At 51.1% G+C, this 22672-nt stretch overlaps 1 protein-coding gene across 8 annotated transcripts in view; it reads right to left on the bottom strand.

Annotated features, from left to right (window-relative positions):
• Positions 1-22672, bottom strand: part of DGKI (diacylglycerol kinase iota) — a 376642-nt gene that overhangs the window by 65243 nt on the left and 288727 nt on the right. For all 8 annotated transcript variants that reach the window (XM_088448828.1, XM_088448827.1, XM_088448831.1 and 5 more), the window contains 2 exons: positions 20332-20432; positions 7149-7228 (listed from right to left, as the gene is read on the bottom strand). In XM_088448828.1, coding sequence (XP_088304954.1) covers positions 7149-7228; positions 20332-20432 — 181 coding nt within the window. The remainder of the gene's footprint in view (positions 1-7148; positions 7229-20331; positions 20433-22672) is intronic.

The raw sequence follows: 22672 nt of genomic DNA, 5'->3' as shown, positions 1-22672 counted from the left end.
ATACAACAGCAAAGCCAGAACCAGTACGTCAGGGGATCGTAGTCACAGAGATACCGTATATCACTAAAAATGCGTTTTATATATATAACCCATAAAAGACAATCAGATATCAGCTGTAAGCATGTAGACCAGCGCTTCTGAAACTGTGTGTTGTAAAACACCTAAGTGTGCCACATGTTGGTCCCTGGTGTGTCACACACAATGACCGTGGGGTGACAAGAACTGCTCCAGAACACTTTCTGGCCAATCAGCAGAGCAAGGAGAGGGAGGAGAGTGTGCTTCCCCGCTCTCCCTCTGCTACTGGATGTGCACCGGCCAATCAGCACAGCAAGGGGAGGGAGGAGAGTGTGCTGCCCCGCTCTCCCTCTGCTCCTAGATGTGCACCAGCCAATCAGCAGAGCAAGGGGAGGGAGGAGAGTGTGCTTCCCCGCTCTCCTCCTGCTCCTAGATGTGCACAGGCCAATCAGCATAGCAATGGGAGGAGAGTGTGCTTCCCCGCTCTCCCCCTGATCCTAGATGTGCACCGGCCAATCAGCAGAGCAAAGGGTGGGAGGAGAGTGTGCTTCCCCGCTCTCCTCCTGCTCCTAGATGTGCACCGGCCAATCAGCATAGCAATGGGAGGAGAGTGTGCTTCCCCGCTCTCCCCCTGATCCTAGATGTGCACCGGCCAATCAGCAGAGCAAAGGGTGGGAGGAGAGTGTGCTTCCCCGCTCTCCTCCTGCTCCTAGATGTGCACCGGCCAATCAGCATAGCAATGGGAGGAGAGTGTGCTTCCCCGCTCTTACCCTGCTCCTAGATGTGCACCGGCCAATCAGCAGAGCAAGGGGAGGGAGGAGAGTGTGCTTCCCCACTCTCCCCCTGCTACTGGATGTGCACCGGCCAATCAGCAGAGCATGGGGAGGGAGGAGAGTGTGCTTCCCCGCTCTCCTCCTGCTCCTAGATGTGCACCGGCCAATCAGCAGAGCAAAGGGTGGGAGGAGAGTGTGCTTCCACGCTCTCCCTCTGCTCCTAGATGTGCACCGGCCAATCAGCAGAGCAATGGGAGGAGAGTGTGCTTCCCCGCTCTCCCTCTGCTCCTAGATGTGCACCGGCCAATCAGCAGAGCAAGGGGAGGGAGGAGAGTGTGCTTCCCCGCTCTCCCTCTGCTCCTAGATGTGCACCGGCCAATCAGCAGAGCAAGGGGAGGGAGGAGAGTGTGCTTCCCCGCTCTCCCTCTGCTCCTAGATGTGCACCGGCCAATCAGCAGAGCAAGGGGAGGGAGGAGAGTGTGCTTCCCCGCTCTCCCTCTGCTCCTAGATGTGCACCGGCCAATCAGCAGAGCAAGGGGAGGGAGGAGAGTTTGCTTCCCTGCTCTCCCCCTGATCCTAGATGTGCACCGGCCAATCAGCAGAGCAAAGGGTGGGAGGAGAGTGTGCTTCCCCGCTCTCCCCCTGCTCCTAAATGTGCACCGGCCAATCAGCAGAGCAAAGGGAGGGAGGAGAGTGTGCTTCCCCACTCTCCCCCTGCTCCTGGATGTGCACCGGCCAATCAGCAGAGCAAGGAGAGGGAGGAGAGTGTGCTTCCCCGTTCTCCCCCTGCTCCTGGATGTGCACCGGCCAATCAGCAGAGCAAAAGGAGGGAGGATAGTGTGCTTCCCTGCTCTCCCCCCGATCCTAGATGTGCACCGGCCAATCAGCAGAGCAAAGGGAGGGAGGAGAGTGTGCTTCCCCGCTCTCCCCCTGCTCCTAGATGTGCACCAGCCAATCAGCAGAGCAAGGGGAGGGAGGAGAGTGTGCTTCCCCGCTCTCCACCTGCTCCTAGATGTGCTCTGGCCAATCAGCAGAGCAATGGGAGGGAGGAGAGTGTGCTGCCCCGCTCTCCCCCTGCTCCTGGATGTGCACCGGCCAATCAGCAGACCAAGGGGAGGGAGGAGAGTGTGCTTCCCCGCTCTCACCCTGCTCCTAGATGTGCACCGGCCAATCAGCAGGGCATGGGGAGGGAGGAGAGTGTGCTTCCCCGCTCTCCTCCTGCTGATAGATGTGCACCGGCCAATCAGCAGAGCAAAGGGAGGGAGGAGAGTGTGCTTCCCTGCTCTCCCTCTGCTCCTAGATGTGCACCGGCCAATCAGCAGAGCAATGGGGGGAGAGTGTGCTTCCCCGCTCTCCCCCTGATCCTAGATGTGCACCGGCCAATCAGCAGAGCAAAGGGTGGGAGGAGAGTGTGCTTCCCGGCTCTCCCCCTGCTCCTAAATGTGCACCGGCCAATCAGCAGAGCAAAGGGAGGGAGGAGAGTGTGCTTCCCCACTCTCCCCCTGCTCCTGGATGTGCACCGGCCAATCAGCAGAGCAAGGAGAGGGAGGAGAGTGTGCTTCCCCGCTCTCCCCCTGCTCCTGGATGTGCACCGGCCAATCAGCAGAGCAATGGGAGGAGAGTGCTTCCCCGCTCTCCCCCTGATCCTAGATGAGCACCGGCCAATCAGCAGAGCAAAAGGAGGGAGGATAGTGTGCTTCCCCGCTCTCCCCCCGATCCTAGATGTGCACCAGCCAATCAGCAGAGCAATGGGAGGGAGGAGAGTGTGCTTCCCCGCTCTCCGCCTGCTCCTAGATGTGCTCTGGCCAATCAGCAGAGCAATGGGAGGGAGGAGAGTGTGCTGCCCCGTTCTCCCCCTGCTCCTGGATGTGCACCGGCCAATCAGCAGACCAAGGGGAGGGAGGAGAGTGTGCTTCCCTGCTCTCACCCTGCTCCTAGATGTGCACCGGCCAATCAGCAGGGCATGGGGAGGAAGGAGAGTGTGCTTCCCTGCTCTCCCCCTACTCCTGGATGTGCACCGGCCAATCAGCATAGCAATGGGAGGAGAGTGTGCTTCCCCGCTCTCCCTCTGCTCCTAGATGTGCACCGGCCAATCAGCAGAGCATGGGGAGGGAGGAGAGTGTGCTTCCCCGCTCTCCCCCTGCTCCTAGATGTGCACCGGCCAATCAGCATAGCAATGGGAGGAGAGTGTGCTTCCCCGCTCTCCCCCTGCTCCTAGATGTGCACCGGCCAATCAGCAGAGCCAGGGGAGGGAGGAGAGTGTGCTTCCCCGCTCTCCCCCTGCTCCTAGATGTGCACCGGCCAATCAGCAGGGCAAGGGGACGGAGGAGAGTGTGCTTCCCTGCTCTCCCCCTGCTACTGGATGTGCACCGGCCAATCAGCAGAGCATGGGGAGGGAGGAGAGTGTGCTTCCCTGCTCTCCTCCTGCTCCTAGATGTGCACCGGCCAATCAGCAGAGCAAGGGGAGGGAGGAGAGTGTGCTTCCCCGCTCTCCCTCTGCTCCTAGATGTGCACCGGCCAATCAGCAGAGCAAGGGGAGGGAGGAGAGTGTGCTTCCCTGCTCTCCCCCTGATCCTAGATGTGCACCGGCCAATCAGCAGAGCAAAGGGTGGGAGGAGAGTGTGCTTCCCCGCTCTCCCCCTGCTCCTAAATGTGCACCGGCCAATCAGCAGAGCAAAGGGAGGGAGGAGAGTGTGCTTCCCCACTCTCCCCCTGCTCCTGGATGTGCACCGGCCAATCAGCAGAGCAAGGAGAGGGAGGAGAGTGTGCTTCCCCGTTCTCCCCCTGCTCCTGGATGTGCACCGGCCAATCAGCAGAGCAAAAGGAGGGAGGATAGTGTGCTTCCCCGCTCTCCCCCCGATCCTAGATGTGCACCGGCCAATCAGCAGAGCAAAGGGAGGGAGGAGAGTGTGCTTCCCCACTCTCCCCCTTCTCCTAGATGTGCACCAGCCAATCAGCAGAGCAAGGGGAGGGAGGAGAGTGTGCTACCCCACTTTCCCCCTGCTCCTAGATGTGCTCTGGCCAATCAGCAGAGCAATGGGAGGGAGGAGAGTGTGCTGCCCCGCTCTCCCCCTGCTCCTGGATGTGCACCGGCCAATCAGCAGACCAAGGGGAGGGAGGAGAGTGTGCTTCCCCGTTCTCACCCTGCTCCTAGATGTGCACCGGCCAATCAGCAGGGCATGGGGAGGGAGGAGAGTGTGCTTCCCCGCTCTCCTCCTGCTGCTAGATGTGCACCGGCCAATCAGCAGAGCAAGGGGAGGGAGGAGAGTGTGCTGCCCCGCTCTCTCCCTACTCCTGGATGTGCACTGGCCAATCAGCAGAGCAATGGGAGGAGAGTGTGCTTCCCCGTTCTCCCCCTGCTCCTAGACGTGCACCAGCCAATCAGCAGAGCAATGGGTGGAGAGTGTGCTTCCCCGCTCTCCCCCTGCACCGGCCAATCAGCAGAGCAAGGGGAGGAAGGCGAGTGTGCTTCCCCACTCTCCCCCTGCTTCTAGATGTGCAACGGCCAATCAGCAGGACATGGGGAGGAGAGCGGGCTTATGGGTACATAAAGTAGGTAACCTACCATGGTTAAATAGAATGGGGGGATAAGGGGTGTAGGTATGTAAAGAACCACTGGGAGTGTGCTTTGGGTACAATAAGGATCATTTATGTTTATTTCTTTAAGTGTCACGTATGTGGATGTCACTCCTCAGTGTGCCACGTATGTGGATGTCACTCCTCAGTGTCACGTATGCGGATGTCACTCCTCAGTGTGTAACGTACGCGGATGTCACTCCTCAGTGTGCCACGTATGTGGATGTCACTCCTCAGTGTGCCACGTATGTGGATGTCATTCCTCAGCGTGCCACGTACGCAGATGTCACTCCTCAGTGTGCCACGTATGTGGATGTCACTCCTCAGTGTGTCACGTACATGGATGTCACTCCTCAGTGTGCCACGTATGTGGATGTCACTCCTCAGTGTGTCACGTACGCGGATGTCACTCCTCAGTGTGTCACGTATGCGGATGTCACTCCTCAGTGTGCCACGTATGTGGATGTCACTCCTCAGTGTGTCATGGCAGAAAAAAGTTTGAGAGCCACTGATGTACACCCCTCCAGCTGACTTGTGATTGTTTGTGATGAGATACAGAACATAGGGCCTGAATCAGAGGTCACGCTAGCTGCACGCAATGCTGACATACAGGCAGCTGGCCGATGCTGGAAGTACTGCGCATGCCTCCGAGTCGCACTGCACGTGCTGGTTACCGCTGGGAGATGCAGAAGGAATTTGGAAGCCAAAGCTGTGGATTTCAGTGGCCGTTCCTGGGAGGTAACAGGAGGCTGGGTAGGCAGACATGCGGGCGTGTCGCAGGTAAGTCACTGACTACCTCTTATGACACATCAGCGCTGACACAGGCCTCCCATGCTCACATGGAGAATTTGCCCCTGCATAGAGCTGGTGCAGGCTTCCATGGTGCGTCTAAAGACATAATAGAGCCACTGCCTGTGGATGTCTAAGATGATCATTGGTTATGTCATTAGCATAATATGTGGCCACGCCTGCCTGCACCTCTGTATAAGGCCCATAGATGCTCTTTGCACCAGGTTATTAGATAACCCCTGTTATACCCATCGGAGAGGGCACAGTGACACCAGATTAATCTAATGCAATTCTTTTAGGTTGCACGTTATTAAGCATTGAAAAAACAACAACACATTTTAAGGATCAGTAAAAGACTCTAGGACACATTCATCACTACAGCTACTTACTTAGAAATGTGCAATATGAATGCAGACTATGCGTGTGGCCATCCTGCCTGAGCTGCATGTTATCTCAGGTGTGGGCACCATTCCAGAGCATGGGAGCAAGTTTGGGAGTCTGGGGGAGCAGCAGAAGAATCTGGTACTGCCCTGGACATATATGTACATAATGGTCTCCTTATGCACTGGATAGTGTATTATTATACAGTATTAATAATTAACCCTATTGATAATCTATAGCGGTGGACCCCTAACAGTGCATGTTTTCCAGATCTCCTAGTTGGTGCACAGGTATATTTATTACTGACTGACATGTTAAAAGATCCACAGGCGGTGCTCATTTTATAATTTGTGATACTGAGAAGAACATGCAGCACTAGTGACACTCTATTATATTACTATTTCTATTGTGGTCATGGTGTGGGTTGGGGAGGGGGGTTTCCAGGCAACCAGAGCCCCCCCCCCCCCCTTCCCACCTGCATTTGCCGAAGACATTACCAGCGTCCTATTAAAAATAGCAATGAGAAGGACTATACCCATGGGCTTACTCCCACTCTGTAACATTAGTTGTAGGCAATGGGGCTGCCTCTCAGTCACACGCAGAGCGGCTGTAGGTGCAGACGGCTGCAGAAGTCTGATTTACTACCTTATGCGAATGTGGGGATCCATTGGCTTAATGCAGGGTCTGTGCATCTGCAACCTGAAATCCGTGCAGGACACCAGTCCCAGCAGCCAGTCCCATCCGGACTCCATATACCGGCAGCCTCCCAGGTTTCTAGCATTAGGGATTGGTGGATGGTGCTGACTATCCACCAATCACCATCATGGGAGTATCCAAACGCTGATTGGTGGATGGCTGGAGCTATCCACCAATCACCGGAAACTGCAGAGAGAGAGAGTAGGGATGGACATCGCCATTGAAACTTTCGATGCCATGGTAACTAACCAACTAACCAAGAAGTTATGGGAAAAAAGTATTTATATGATTATCGCATGCGCAAACAATCCCTGCGCAAGCATCCTAGTTGCATGGCATTGTGACTTAGACGCCTGATGCTAACAGAGCTGCACGGGACCAGCCGCCTCACTTGCGCCAGAAAGTCGCGCTGCATGGGGTATTAAGGCTAGATGTACGAGTCTTAATACGCCCCTCACCCCCTCCACTAGTCTCACCTGGACACATCCCTTCCCTACTATAAATCTGTCTGCCCCCCTATAGGCGCAACGTGGTTTCTGCAAGGTGCAAATCTGCCGCACTTTTTGGCTCTGCTCCTAACTCCATTAATTGAGCACAAGATTTTAATAGTGATCATAACTTAAATTCAGGTGACTTCAGTACTAATAGCATTCTGCACAATGAGGGGTGTCAGACGCCGCCTAAGCTGACCATGAGAACGGTCTCTGTAATTGAATATAAAAGGTCTGGTTGTATGTATTGAAAACTATGGACCTGATTTATTAAGGGTTTTGGTGCTGTGGATCCTTTATATTTTATACACTATTTATACTGTAGGCGTGTTGAAGTTGGCGGTATAAATAAAAAGTACAGTGATTATAGTATCACTTGCAGGTGGCGACAGAAGTAATTACTGTACTGTGCGATTCCAGGACTCACCTCCTGCAGGCGATCAATATACATCCGGCAGGTCTCCAGATCACAGTCTCCTCGCACCACAATTATTCCGAGGGGAATGGCTGCGGGAAATGTGGAGAGGATCCAATGTTTACATGTTATATTACATAGTACATAGCGAGCAGCAATTACGCGGCGGCTGAGAGACGCTTCTACACGCTGCAAACTCACAAGACGGCCTCCATACAGCTGAGCGATGCGGAGTTAAATGACAGCGTTATTTTCAGCTGCCTGGGCTGACTTCCATAGCGCAGACAGACGCAGCGTTACATCCAGCAGGAGACTCACACAAATGAGCTCTGAGGCTGGAGAGAAGTTCTGGGAAACTGACAGGTTTGTTGAGAGAGCTGAAATACTGAATAATGTTCTGACAAAAAAAGCATTCTGATTAATGGCTGTAATACTGAGTGAGCTTAACGCTCCAGGGATATCAGTTAATTTCCCCAACCGTAGAATGAGGCTTCTAGATGTACTCAGCACAAGAGTGACTGTACTGTGGCGGCAACAGGAGGGGGTTCCAGATGTACATACTAGAGGAATGGGTTCCAGATGTACATACTAGAGGAATGGGTTCCAGATGTACAGACTACAAGATTGGGTTCCAGATGTACTTCCTACAAAAGCAGGTTCCAGGTGTACATACAACAAGATTGGGTTCCAGGTGTATATACAACAGGATTGGATTCCAGGTGTGCATACTACAGGAGTGGAACCCAGATGTACATACTACAGGAGTGGGTTCCAGGTGTACATACAATGGGACTGAGTTCTAGGTGCACATGCTACAGGACAAGGGTCCCGGCTTACATGAAACAGGAGTGGGGTTTAGGTGTACATGCTACAGACATGAGTGCCTGGTGCACATACTACAGGTGTGGTATCCAGGTGTACATACTATAAGAGTGAGTTCCTCAGAATGATTTTATGTGTGTGGAGGGGGGGGTGGGGGGGGGCAATATATAATTTAATTTTGGCCCCATCACCTTCCCCCTCCCACCAACTTACCTGTTGTTGGGCGCATAGGTGCCGCCCAGAGCAGCAGGAGGCAGGTCTGGAGCTGCAGCCACGGACGGTCAGGGTCTGTGCTTTATAGCCATAGGCTGTATGGCCCCTGCACTGCACGGAGGAGGAGGTGTAATGTGCGGTCTTTAAACTTAAAGACCACGTATTACACATCCTCCTCTTCCATGCAGTACAGGGGCCATGCAGCCTATGGCTATAAAACACAGACCCTGACTGTCCGCGGCCCCCTTGCCCCCCCACCCTCCTATGTTGGTGTACATACTACAAGATTGGGTTGCAGGTGTACATGCTAAAAATGTGGAATCCTGGTGTACATACTACAAGATTTGGTTACAGGTGTACATACTACAGGACTGAGGGCCTGATTCAGAGCCGCTCGCGGCTCGATGTTCTGCGGCCAAGCGGCCCGATGTTCTGCGTACGCGCAAGCTTCGTTTTGCGCGTGTGCAAACTAAACACTGCGGGCCTGATTCAGAGCCGCTCGTAAGCGGCCGCTCGCTCACTCCGAGCGATGTTCGCACATCTGTGCATGCGTATGGGTCGTAATGCGCATGCACCAACCAGTCATTGCGGTCGGAAATCGTGCGCTCGCAAAACAGCAAGGGCCTGCTAATTAGAGTGACAGGATGAGGCGTTTGTGGGTGGTAACAGGGGAAGGTGCTTGAAAACGGGGAGTGGAGATCCGAACGCAGGCGTGCCAAACGGTCAAAACGGGCGTTTAATGTGTGTGCATAATTAACAAGGCAGCGCCATCGTCCACGTCACTTGGTTGTCTTTGCGCCTAAACTGCTCGCAGTGATTGCGGGAAGTAAAACCTACCACAAGCACAGCGAGTAGTTCAGACGCCTTTTGATGTACTCGATTAATCTAATAAATAGCTCAGATGACGCATGATGCGAACGGCCAGGGGGCATCTTTACAAAAGCGCATGTTTAGTTCGCTCGCTCAGACATAGAGGCGTCAACAGACCGCAATGAGCGAGCGCTCAATTTAAATAGCCGGCCCCTTTTTCTGAACAACCGTTCGCAAATAGCGTCCGGCTCTGAATCAGGCCCTGCGTTCGCAACCCTCTTGCTCACCCAGCAGAGGCAGCCCAGGGTAATGAGTGACAGGAGAGGCCATTTGTGGGTGGTAACAGGGGCAGGACACTAATAACGGGGGGTTGGAGATGCGAACGCAGGCGTGCCTGAGTGTTTCAACGCCGTTTTCAGAGGCGTGCATAATTAACAGGCAGCGTCATAGTAGTACACGTCACTTGCCATGTTTTTACCCTGATTTCCGCGCAATGCTTGCGGTAGGGTAAAGCTCACGCAAGCACTGCGTTAGCATGATGGTGCTCGATGTACCAATGTTTTAATACAATTCAAGGAGATGACGTGTGCTGGTGGGCGACTCTGCTTTTGCGATTGGGCGTATGCTCACACAAAGTGACCGCTGGACCGCTCGCTAAGACATGGTGGGTGTGCTTATGCCTTGGCGAGCGATCACTTCCCGTGGCATCACTTTGAAAAATTTGCATACGCATCTAGCGAGCGTACGCAGATAGTCTGAATCAGGCTCTGAATCAGGCTCTGAGTTCCAGGTGCTAAAGGAGTGGGTTCCAGATGTACAAAACTGCAAGATTGGGTTCTAGGTGTACATACTACAGGAGTGGGACCAGCTCTACATGCAAAAGGAGTGGGTTCCAGGTGTATACACTACAAGATTGGGATCCTGGTATACATGCTACAGGAGTGGGTTCCAGGTGTACAGGCTACAGGAGTGGGGTCCAGGTGTACATGCTACAGGAGTGGGACCAGCTCTACATGCAAAAGGAGTGGGATCCTGGTGTACATGCTACAGGAGTGGGTTCCAGGTGTACAGGCTACAAGAGTGGGTTCCAGGTGTACATGTTACAGGAGCGGGGTCCAGGTGTACATGCCACAGGAGTGGGGTCTAGGTGTACATGCTACAGGAGTAGGGTCCAGGTGTACATGCTACAGGAGTGGGGTCCAGGTGTACATGCTACAGGAGTGGGGTCCAGGTGTACATGCTACAGGAGTGGGTTCCAGGTGTACAGGCTACAGGAGTGGGGTCCAGGTGTACATATTACAGGAGTGGGGTCCAGGTGTACATGCTACAGGAGTGGGGTCCAGGTGGACAGGCTACAGGAGTGGGGTCCAGGTGGACAGGCTACAGGAGTGGGGTCCAGGTGGACAGGCTACAGGAGTGGGTTTCAGGTGTACAGGCTACAGGAGTTGGTTCCAGGTGGACAGGCTACAGGAGTGGGTTTCAGGTGTACAGGCTACAGGAGTGGGGTCCAGATGTACAGGCTACAGGAGTGGGGTCCAGGTGTACAGGCTACAGGAGTGGGGTCCAGGTGTACAGGCTACAGAAGTGGGGTCCAGGTGTACAGGCTACAGAAGTGGGGTCCAGGTGTACAGGCTACAGGAGTGGGGTCCAGGTGTACATGCTACAGGAGTGGGTTCCAGGTGTACATGCTACAGGAGTGGGACCAGCTCTACATGCAAAAGGAGTGGGATCCTGGTGTACATGCTACAGGAGTGGGTTCCAGGTGTACATGCCACAGGAGTGGGGTCCAGGTGTACATGCTACAGGAGTGGGGTCCAGGTGTACATGCTACAGGAGTGGGGTCCTGGTGGACAGGCTACAGGAGTGGGGTCCAGGTGGACAGGCTACAGGAGTGGGGTCCAGGTGTACAGGCTACAGGAGTGGGGTCCAGGTGTACAGGCTACAGGAGTGGGTTCCCGGTGTACAGGCTACAAGAGTGGGTTCCAGGAGTACATGCCACAGGAGTGGGGTCCAGGTGTACATGCTACAGGAGTGGGACCAGCTCTACATGCAAAAGGAGTGGGATCCTGGTGTACATGCTACAGGAGTGGGTTCCAGGTGTACAGGCTACAGGAGTGGGTTCCAGGTGTACAGGCTACAGGAGTGGGTTCCAGGTGTACAGGCTACAGGAGTGGGTTCCAGGTGTACATGCTACAGGAGTGGGGTCCAGGTGTACATGCTACAGGAGTAGGGTCCAGGTGTACATGCTACAGGTGTGGGGTCCAGGTGTACATGCCACAGGAGTGGGGTCCAGGTGTACATGCTACAGGAGTGGGACCAGCTCTACATGCAAAAGGAGTGGGATCCTGGTGTACATGCTACAGGAGTGGGTTCCAGGTGTACAGGCTACAGAATTGGGTTCCAGGTGTACAGGCTACAGGAGTGGGTTCCAGGAGTACATGCTACAGGAGTAGGGTCCAGGTGTACATGCTACAGGTGTGGGGTCCAGGTGTACATGCTACAGGAGTGGGGTCCAGGTGTACATGCCACAGGAGTGGGGTCCAGGTGTACATGCCACAGGAGTGGGGTCCAGGTGTACATGTTACAGGAGTGGGGTCCAGGTGTACATGCTACAGGAGTGGGGTCCAGGTGGACAGGCTACAGGAGTGGGGTCCAGGTGGACAGGCTACAGGAGTGGGTTTCAGGTGTACAGGCTACAGAAGTGGGGTCCAGATGTACAGGCTACAGGAGTGGGGTCCAGGTGTACAGGCTACAGGAGTGGGGTCCAGGTGTACAGGCTACAGAAGTGGGGTCCAGGTGTACAGGCTACAGAAGTGGGGTCCAGGTGTACAGGCTACAGGAGTGGGGTCCAGGTGTACAGGCTACAGGAGTGGGTTCCAGGTGTACATGCTACAGGAGTGGGACCAGCTCTACATGCAAAAGGAGTGGGATCCTGGTGTACATGCTACAGGAGTTGGTTCCAGGTGGACAGGCTACAGGAGTGGGTTTCAGGTGTACAGGCTACAGGAGTGGGGTCCAGATGTACAGGCTACAGGAGTGGGGTCCAGGTGTACAGGCTACAGGAGTGGGGTCCAGGTGTACAGGCTACAGAAGTGGGGTCCAGGTGTACAGGCTACAGGAGTGGGGTCCAGGTGTACATGCTACAGGAGTGGGTTCCAGGTGTACATGCTACAGGAGTGGGACCAGCTCTACATGCAAAAGGAGTGGGATCCTGGTGTACATGCTACAGGAGTGGGTTCCAGGTGTACATGTTACAGGAGTGGGGTCCAGGTGTACATGCTACAGAAGTGGGGTCCAGATGTACAGGCTACAGGAGTGGGGTCCAGGTGTACAGGCTACAGGAGTGGGGTCCAGGTGTACAGGCTACAGAAGTGGGGTCCAGGTGTACAGGCTACAGAAGTGGGGTCCAGGTGTACAGGATACAGGAGTGGGGTCCAGGTGTACAGGCTACAGGAGTGGGTTCCAGGTGTACATGCTACAGGAGTGGGACCAGCTGTACATGCAAAAGGAGTGGGATCCTGGTGTACATGCTACAGGAGTTGGTTCCAGGTGGACAGGCTACAGGAGTGGGGTCCAGATGTACAGGCTACAGGAGTGGGGTCCAGGTGTACAGGCTACAGGAGTGGGTTCCAGGTGTACATGCTACAGGAGTGGGACCAGCTCTACATGCAAAATGAGTGGGGTCCAGGTGTACATGCTACAGGAGTGGGGTCCAGGTGTACATGCTACAGGAGTGGGGTCCAGGTGGACAGGCTACAGGAGTGAGGTCCAGGTGGACAGGCTACAGGAATGGGGTCCAGGTGTACAGGCTACAGGAATGGGGTGCAGGTGTACAGGCTACAGGAGTGGGGTCCAGGTGTACATGCTACAGGAATGGGGTCCAGGTGTACATGCTACAGGAATGGGGTCCAGGTGTACATGCTACAGGAATGGGGTCCAGGTGTACAGGCTACAGGAATGGGGTCCAGGTGTACAGGCTACAGGAGTGGAGTGCAGGTGTACATGCTACAGGAATGGGGTCCAGGTGTACTTGCTACAGGAGTGGGGTGCAGGTGTACAGGCTACAGGAGTGGGTTCCAGGTGTACATGCTACAGGAGTGGGACCAGCTCTACATGCAAAAGGAGTGGGATCCTGGTGTACATGCTACAGGAGTTGGTTCCAGGTGGACAGGCTACAGGAGTGGGTTTCAGGTGTACAGGCTACAGGAGTGGGGTCCAGATGTACAGGCTACAGGAGTGGGGTCCAGGTGTACAGGCTACAGGAGTGGGGTCCAGGTGTACAGGCTTCAGAAGTGGGGTCCAGGTGTACAGGCTACAGGAGTGTGTTCCAGGTGTACATGCTACAGGAGTGGGACCAGCTCTACATGCAAAAGGAGTGGGGTCCAGGTGTACATGCTACAGAAGTGGGGTCCAGGTGTACAGGCTACAGGAGTGGGTTCCAGGTGTACATGCTACAGAAGTGGGACCAGCTCTACATGCAAAAGGAGTGGGGTCCAGGTGTACATGCTACAGGAGTGGGGTCCAGGTGTACATGCTACAGGAGTGGGGTCCAGGTGTACATGCTACAGGAGTGGGGTCCAGGTGTACATGCTACAGGAATGGGGTCCAGGTGTACAGGCTACAGGAATGGGGTGCAGGTGTACAGGCTACAGGAGTGGGGTCCAGGTGTACATGCTACAGGAATGGGGTCCAGGTGTACATGCTACAGGAATGGGGTCCAGGTGTACATGCTACAGGAATGGGGTCCAGGTGTACAGGGTACAGGAATGGGGTCCAGGTGTACAGGCTACAGGAGTGGGGTGCAGGTGTACATGCTACAGGAATGGGGTCCAGGTGTACTTGCTACAGGAGTGGGGTGCAGGTGTACAGGCTAGAGGAGTAGAGTCCAGGAGTATATGCTACAAGATTGACAAGTTTAATATGGCGACTTAAACTACTGGAAAAAAAAAAATCAATCCTCCTAAATCCCACCCTTATGTGTACACAGTAATGCAGAGACTTCTATAGGAGGGAAGCAGACAGGTATTAGATTACTTGTATATTAACTCCATGCCCACTAAAAAAAATATCACTCAGCCGGGTATCTCATGAACATCGGGGGTTAAAACACACCGTTCCGTTCATGTTGCATTCACCTGACAGTTGTGATTATACATTCCCATTATGTGATATACATTGTATCACACCTCTTTGTTATGACTCAGGGGATGATTGTTGTATGCCTGCGGTTACTGATGTGTTTGTTTGCCGATGTTGCGATCTGTCAGTAACACCTGTTGCGCTGTCTGAGTCTACGGTACCACACAATGGAGACTGAGCCCTGAGGCAGACACTGCTCTGCTACCGCCCTGCCAATAATATTCCTTCTACTCACCACAGGTTTTAATCTTGTCCTCCCCGTACGGTCCAGTGATCTCACAGCCCGGGTTTTAATCAGTCTCCCTCCTGCCATCTCCTCCTCATTGTTATCGGCAGGCCTGGAGATGACGGCCCTAATTGCTTTAATTACAAGTGAAATGTGCCGGCCTGGTATGAAAAATACTGAGACGCGTCCTGGGTTCAGATGAAGGTTCCTTATTTTATAAAAGGGAAGAAGGAGAGGACGAGCTGTGCAGCTCTCTGCTGTTTTCTATGCACTAAGGGCCTGATTCAGAGCCGAACGCAATTAGCGCTCGCTCGTCCAGAAAATAGGGCTGGCTATTCAAATGAACCGTTCGCTCTTTGCGGTCTGTTCACACCTCTAGGTCTGAACGAGCGAACCAAACTTGCGGTCGTTTTTTGAATAAATACGCATGCGCAGTTGGGCAAACATCGCTCAGAGCGAACGAGCGGCTGCTTACGAGCGGCTCTGAATCAGGCCCTAAATCTTGGAAAGACGTCTATATACAGATTGCAATGTACATATATGTCACTGTATATATATTTATGTATATACTGTAAACACACACACACAGACTATGGGCCATATTCAATCTGGAGCGAAATCATGTAGGAATCGGCGATAATTTATCACCGATGACGTCATTTTCGCCTATTTGAATTATCCCCATATTCAATTTCAAAGACATTTCGCAGGTTCGAAAAGTCTTTGATAAGTCTTTGAAAAAAAAAATGGGGGTAACTTTTCACCACTGAAATAGGTGGCGAAAAAAAGTGCAGAATTGGGGTTTAGGGGTGCAGGCTTAAAAAAAAATAGCCTGCACCCCTTCGAATGTCATTTAAAAATACACTATGTCAAAAAAAAAAAAAAAAAATCGGGACACCCCAAAAAATTTACTTTTGTGGATAAATAAAAAAAAAATAGGGACCACACTTCTAAAATAGCCAAATTAAATTCAGAGGGGTCCCCAAGTATGCGGCAGGTGTTTTCTTCAGGTGCATTTTTGCAGAATTTAAAAAAGCATTTTAGGGACTTAAAAATATGCTTACCCCCATTTTCATGTACCCCAAATTTTATAATTTTTTTTTTGGTAAATAAACTATACCTAAGTGCTATTCTTTACCCCTTCATAGCCGCAAATATGCACCTGCCGCGGCTATTAGAAACCCCGACTTCCTTCAGCAGGTAAAATTGGGGGTACCCATAGTGATCCCCCATGTCTACACACCTTAGGGGGCTCCCTGGAATATTACCAGAAAATTCCCGTTTGTTGGTGATACTTACCTTTCCGTCGGCTCCCGTTTTCGTTGATTTCTAATTGAATACGGGGATAAAGCGGGCACGCGCCCGATACTTTATCCCCGGAAAACCTGCGATGTGGAGCGAAAAGTCCAGCACGGACTTTTCGCTCCCTAATTGAATATGGCCCTATATAGACAAATGTGATTGGACACTGCCAGCAAATAGATCAACGAGATGTTATTGACGTCAGTACTTTATAGGTCACCGCGTGCAGTGATTACTGCAGACGCCCTTCTTGGCAAACTCTCCACAAGTTCCTGGACAACAGCAGGAGGTATGTTCTGCCATTCCGCCTTACGTACAGTGACCAACTGTGACACTGAAGAAGGTCGAGTCGGCCTAGAACGCCCCCGTCGCTCCAAATTGTCCCAGAGGTTCTCAATGGGGTTAAGATCTGGACTCTGAGCTGGCCAGTCCATCCGGGTCTCCCTACCATGTGTTCTTCTCGAAACCGCCACATTAGTGGCCATTTGGAACTCGTGTGATATGCATGGTGGGACCATTTCGTTTGCGCGGGGGTGTCCAATCACTTTTAATCTTTTCTGTGTCTAAGGTGCTTATATATAAAGCAGCAGCTATCCTCGTCACTAGATCCCACACTCCATCCAAATAGATCTATAATACCCCTTTCACACATACAGCAAAAACGCACATCGACCCGGGTTTTTCCTATGTGTGAATAGAACCGACCCTAGGCGAAGTCCACGACCCTTTGTACCAGGGTCAGACTGATCCCGGAAAAATTAATATAAAAAAAGGGCGTGGTAAGTATTACCGCCGGACGCATGGCCTGCGGTTCAAATCCCGACAGCGGCTGCCCGGCAAGGGTGGAAATCCCGATCGTCCTAAGGTAAGTATCGCTAACCTAATTCCCTACCCTAACCCTCCCTTAGGGGTGCCTAACCCTACCCTCCCCCCCAAGTGCTTAACCCTAATCCCCCCTTTAAGTGCCTAAACCTTACCCCCCCTTCCCCGCTGTCTAAACCCAAGTCTCTCGGGGGGGGGGTGCCTAACCCTAACACCCCCTTCCCCTAGCCTAACCCTCCCGGGGGGGTGCCTAACCCTAAGTCCCACCGGGAGCCCTAAACCTAACCATCGCCCCCCCCCCCGCGTGGCTGGCCGCGCCCGGCTTACCTTCGTTCGGTATGCCGGGTTTTCGACGCCTGTCATTAGTACCACGCCGGGATTACAGTGTCTGGAAGCCGGCGGTCGGGATTTAGACCTTCGGCTTCCGGACTACATCCCAAAAAAAATATGATTATCTGAACCAAACACCAGATATGCCCCCTCGATGAAGTCTAACAGACGCCATTAGAGCGCTGAGATGAAACGCCTTGGCTACAGCCATTTACAGTATATGCAATGTGTAATATCTTCCACGGATTGTCTTAGGAGGACATGTGTGTCAGATAAGCGCATTTATTTCTGTTTTTGTGTACGCGCATTTTATATGATTTATTAGATACTTTTATGTGATAATGCTGCACTTATGGTCGTAATATGACTTTTTCTCCTTCATGGAAAATTAATCTCCTTGAGAGGTTTGTGGATCTGTGGACGCGGAGGGGCATAACTGCCCGTGGGTGGTGTGGTTGGCCCAACTTGAACAGGATGGGACTCATGACAGAATTGGACGCAATCTGCTGATATATGGAGATCCACGGGTAACTTAAGATGCCAGTGACTCTGCATATTAAGCTACACGATGGTACGAGATAGTCCCTCTCCGCACACGCACACACAATCGTAACTAGGGGACACGCATGTATCAAGCTGAACGCAGTAAAATCTGAGAGGAGTAGGGCAGTTGTGTCTCTACCATGTAACGGGTAAGTGTGTGGTTATGAAAAGTTTGGTGGAGCTTGCAGCAAATTAGGAGATAGGTCCTTCTAAATGCACAATGAACTTGGCCCTATGCCTTTTATAATGTTTAGGGCATCACGTATACTAAATACAGCTCCAGAATGTAGATGTAAACACATCCAGATAAAGTAAATGAGATAAAATTCAGATGACAGGCCATCTATGTAACGCGCATTTCATTCTCCCGGACCCCGCGACCTGATCCGTGGAGGAAGCATTGGGGGTGTCGGCAGTTTTTCATACTTAATCAATAGGTACAGGAATCCCAGTGCCTGTATGACAGGAGAGTTACACGGATTCCCATGTCACTGCACACAAGTCCCGCGGTGCGCCTCGCCGCTACGAAAACAGCCGTTGCTTGTACCTCTCAACTTGCAATGAATAATGAGTACAGAGGATGAACACGACTCGATTAAACTGTTATCAGCGGTTTTGATTAATGACTTCTACCGTCACCCATAGAGAGGGACTTCATTATGCGTCGCACACTGGCAGCGCGCGGAGAGAGCAGTGTCCCAGCTGAGTCTGGCACAGGCTACAAAGCAATTAAGTTGCGTATCGCTGAGGGAGGGGAGAGGGGCGACGGCAATATAACTTTCCTAAGGGTCTTCGTCCTTATTATGAGGTCAGGCCTGGAGAATCGCTGCCTGCAATGGCGGCCTGCCTGTGGCACTGTAGCCGTCGTTCTGCGCTCGTAACACGCCGACTTAGAACACATCACTCTGACTCCGTTACTGCTGTCTCTATTGTGACACTGAATATTAGTGTGACATTTGTGACAACAGGTTTTGTGTGTACAGGATTCCGCTTACAGCCTGTTGTGATAGTTTATTATTGATATAAAGTGTTTATCTTCTGGTTATAATAAGCGGTTTCAGTTTGTTTCTTTTACCGGAATAACTAATATCATATTATTGCCTAATTACCGGTATTTTCCCATAATAACTGCTGAGAACAATCCACTCCGCAGGGGGCGGTAATTATAACAGGTGTCACCTAAACCCGTCACGCGCTATACACTTTCTCAGTGGAACTTGGAGCACTACAATCCCCAGCATGTCATAGTTACTGAATTTAATTCAAATCTATCTAACATGTAGAAAAAGAGGAATTTTAGTGCACAATTAGGGCCTGATTCAGAGCCGGACGCAATTAGCGGTCGCTCGTCCAGAAAATAGGGGTGGCTATTCAAATCAACCGTTCGCTCTTTGCGGTCTGTTCACACCTCTAGGTCTGAACGAGCGAACCAAACTTGCGGTCGTTTTTTGAAAAAATACGCCCCCTGGCCGCTCGCATCCTACGTCATGTCCGCTATTTATTAGATTAATCGAGTACATTGACCAGGGTATGAGCTGCTCGCTATTCTTGGGGTTGGTTTTTCCTACCACAATTTTGCGAGCAGTTCTGACTATAAAATAACCCAGTGACGTGGTCAATGACGCTGCTGTTTTAATTATGCACACCCATAAAACGCCCGTTTTGACCTTTAAGCACGCCTGCGTTCGGATCTCCACTCCCCGTTTTCAAGCACCTTCCCCCGTTACCACCCACATACGCCTCTTTCTGTCACTCTAATTATCAGGCATTCGCTATTTTGCGAGCACATGAATTTCGACCGCACTGACTGGTCCGCGCATGCGTATAACGATCCGTATGCATGCGCAGTTGGGCAAACATCGCTCGGAGCGAACGAGCGGCCGCTTACGAGCGGCTCTGAATCAGCCCCTTAGTGAATCCACAAACAGAACAGACATACTTCCAAGGAGAAACATTTCCAGGGAGACATCTTTAAAAAACTGGGACTGCCCTTGGACATGACAGATATTCAGCTATTATTCCTGTATGCAATGAAGTGAATGGTCACATCTCCTAGCAAAATTTTTGGGGTGCTTCCCCCTCAGGGTACAGATGACCACCAGGTGAACGGGCGTCACTAGACCTCACCTCCGTTGCCCCACAGTCATCTCACCCCATGTGCCAGCTACAGCTCCCTCTTTGCCTGCATAGTAATCAGGGTGTTGGATTCCAGCGCTCCCAAAAATCTGTCACGGTTGCTGGTGAAACACAGCACTAGAACAGAGGGCAGGGGGAGGGGGAGGTGATCCTCTGCCCATACTGCCAACCAGGGGAAAACCAACTCTGTGTTGATAGGTCACCTCCCGCCACACCTGGTTTTTGGGTGTTGGGGTAATAAATCTTCCCCCATAGTGAATAAATCCCAGTGCTAACTTGCCTAGAGCTGGTTGGGACTATGGTAGGGGGACTCCACGCTAATTGTCCCCATGCTGTAGTTGCAACAGCCCTGGCTGGTAATGGGGATATTCAGTCTGCCAGTCTAGGCTGAATTATCTATTAAATTATCCTTAAACAGAAAAAAATGCTATTACATTCCTTCAATTGTCCTTCTGTACTGTAACAAATTGGAGATTCCAGCCTCATGCAGACATATTTGCTAATAATTAATCACAGAAAACAAAAGACTCTTTAGCAAATAACCCAAATACAAGTCGCTCTTGCATACTGACTTTGCTATATTATGCTAATGTTACACAGTTATTTTCCAATTAAAAGCCCAAGACTTTAATCCCAATTCCCCACTCTATCCATAAACCTGAAATATTTGGAATTAATTTAATGGCTGTCAGTTGTACGCAACCACTATCCCAAAATCCAGACACCGCTCACTGTGTACATTTACCTAGAAAAGCATATTAATTCCCGCACAGACAAATGTGACACAAAAGTCTTGTAACCACATCCATCATTTGCTGAATGCAGATTTCACGGATTTATTTACAAACTCACAGGCTTCTCGCAGCTTGTCTTTGTCATAATGCAGCCCCTCGTATTCGTGTAGCCGGATACGGTTCACTCGGATGCGAAGCCGATCTGGCACTGAGTGTGGGCTGTGTGGAAAAAGAGTAATGGAGACCACGTAAGTTTTTCCTGTTCAGGTTCTGAATGTGTCAGAAGAACACGTATAGAGGTATGTTTATAAAACAACAGGTATGACCTCAAATATAAACTGGCACGAATATTACAAGGCAAAACCCAGCGCATTTTAAACCCATTGAGAAACCGCACTTGCAAAAGCCGACGCTTGGTAAATGTATGGGCTCTATTTATTAACATTATTTTTACTAAAATAAAGTGAAAAAGGGTGTTTTCACACCCTTTTCACATTATTTTAGTTTCACCTGTAGTTATTACAGGGCAATTGGAGTAGAATTAGTAAAATTCTACTCCAACCCCCAGTATCACTTATTTTTAGTAAAGCAGATCGCATTTCCCATAATTGTAATGGGAAATGTAATCCGACCATAGTTACTAAAAATAAATTGTAAAAAAAATACCGGGGGAAGCCCTGTGATAATAACGCCACCTGGAGGTGGCGTTATCCAGGGTCTCCCCCGGTTACCGGGCTCCCACTCTGCTCTAACGGGGAGAGCAGAGGCGGGAGCCAGAACCAGTAATCAGCTGTGTGGTGTAAACAGACCGCAAGCTGATTACTGTAAAAAAAAGAAAAAAAAATTAAAATTTTTTTTTTTACTTACCTGAATCCAGGGACCGGTGATCGGGCCTCCGGTGATGGCTTCTCTCCGGTCAGCTGGTCTCCCATAGTACACTGGGGCCCGGTCATCAGGTGATCGGGCCCAAGTGCAGTATGGGAGATCACCTGATCGGGAAGCCCGGAGAAGATCACCGGAGGCTAGGAGGTGCAGGCAAGTGTAATGAAGGGAGGGGGGGGTCGCGGGGGGTGAGGGGAGGTCGCGGGGGGTCCGCGATCGCGGGGCTTAGCGCCGGGGGGCGGGGCTTAGCGTCGGTGGGGGGGGTAGTAGCAGTGGTCGGTCGGCGCATGCGCGGGCTCCTAGTCGCAGTATTTTTTCCGAAAATACCGCGACTAGAGTGCGGATGGGATCCGCAGGGACAGAGGTTTATTGAAGCTCTGTCCCTGCAAGGGATTTATAGTAAATCCCTGTGATATTGCCTGAATTCGCAATGCGAATTCACTCGGTAATATCACACTACAATCTGCATTCAATATGCGGATTGTAGTAAATAGAGCCCTATCTCATCGCATGGCTGGAAAATGAAAAAAAAAAAAAACGTCACAAACTCCACCATTACAGTCCAGGTTTTAAGGATATCCTTGCTAGAAATCCAGATGGTTAAATCAAATTGACTGAGGTACTAATTAGTCACCTGTGCTCAAACATCAATATCCTTAATATTGGGACTGTAATGACGGAGTTTGGGAACCTCTGACCTACATAATACTGTAAAAACAAATATTTTAATTAAAAATAGCTAATGAAAGAAAACCCTATGGTTATAGCAATAATGTTGGTGTTTTTATCGCAGAGGTTGTTTTGCCTCCATGCACACAAAAAAAATGGAATTTCCACTGACGTAAGCGGAAAAGATTAGTGCGCCCAGATTTGCTGCCAGCGCTGTATAGGTTTAGAATATTTCATAAAAATGGGTGTGGATTGTAAAGATCTACAGTAAAAAGGTCGACAGTGTCTAGGTAGACATCAACTGGTAGACAGGCAATAGGTCGACCTGTAGAAAAGGTCAACAAGTATAATAGGTTGACACACTCAATGTCGACATGGGTGAAGGTCGATGGGAACAAAATGTTGAACCCTAACCTTCCCTCCTGGTGCCTAACCCTCCAGTAAGTGCCTAAACCTTAACCCTAAAAAACCATGTGTCGACCATTTTTGTGGTGACCACTTTTGGGCCAATGTTCCTAACTCTGCTTGGACACATTATAGGTAAGAAAATGCAGGCTTAAAAAGCATTTAAAAGAAAATAAAAACAAAAAAACATTTATCGCAGTATGCTGAGCAGGACATGTCCAAAGAGGCGTCCAGCTATGCAAGGGCAGTACGTGCGCCAGGTATCCGACAGGAGAGAAAAGTACTTTCAGGAAACGAGACTTGACAGCCTGAAATTACAGGGCCCCAATCCATACACAACATATTAAATCAGCAAATTTTCAAAAAATGTTCAAAAAGGAAAACAAACCACCACCCAGTTTTGCCTTTTTTTTTTTTTAAATTGTAGCTTTAAATCTAGCAATGGTGCCTGTCGTTCGCAGACTATTGCATATGCTCCCAGCTATGCATTTAACATGTAAAAT

The sequence above is a fragment of the Taudactylus pleione genome, unplaced genomic scaffold, assembly GCF_031769625.1.
Source record: "Taudactylus pleione unplaced genomic scaffold, aTauple2 ptg000465l, whole genome shotgun sequence".
NCBI lineage: Eukaryota > Metazoa > Chordata > Amphibia > Anura > Myobatrachidae > Taudactylus > Taudactylus pleione.
Note: the sequence above shows the minus strand (reverse complement) of the source record. Positions and strands in the feature narration are given on the sequence as shown.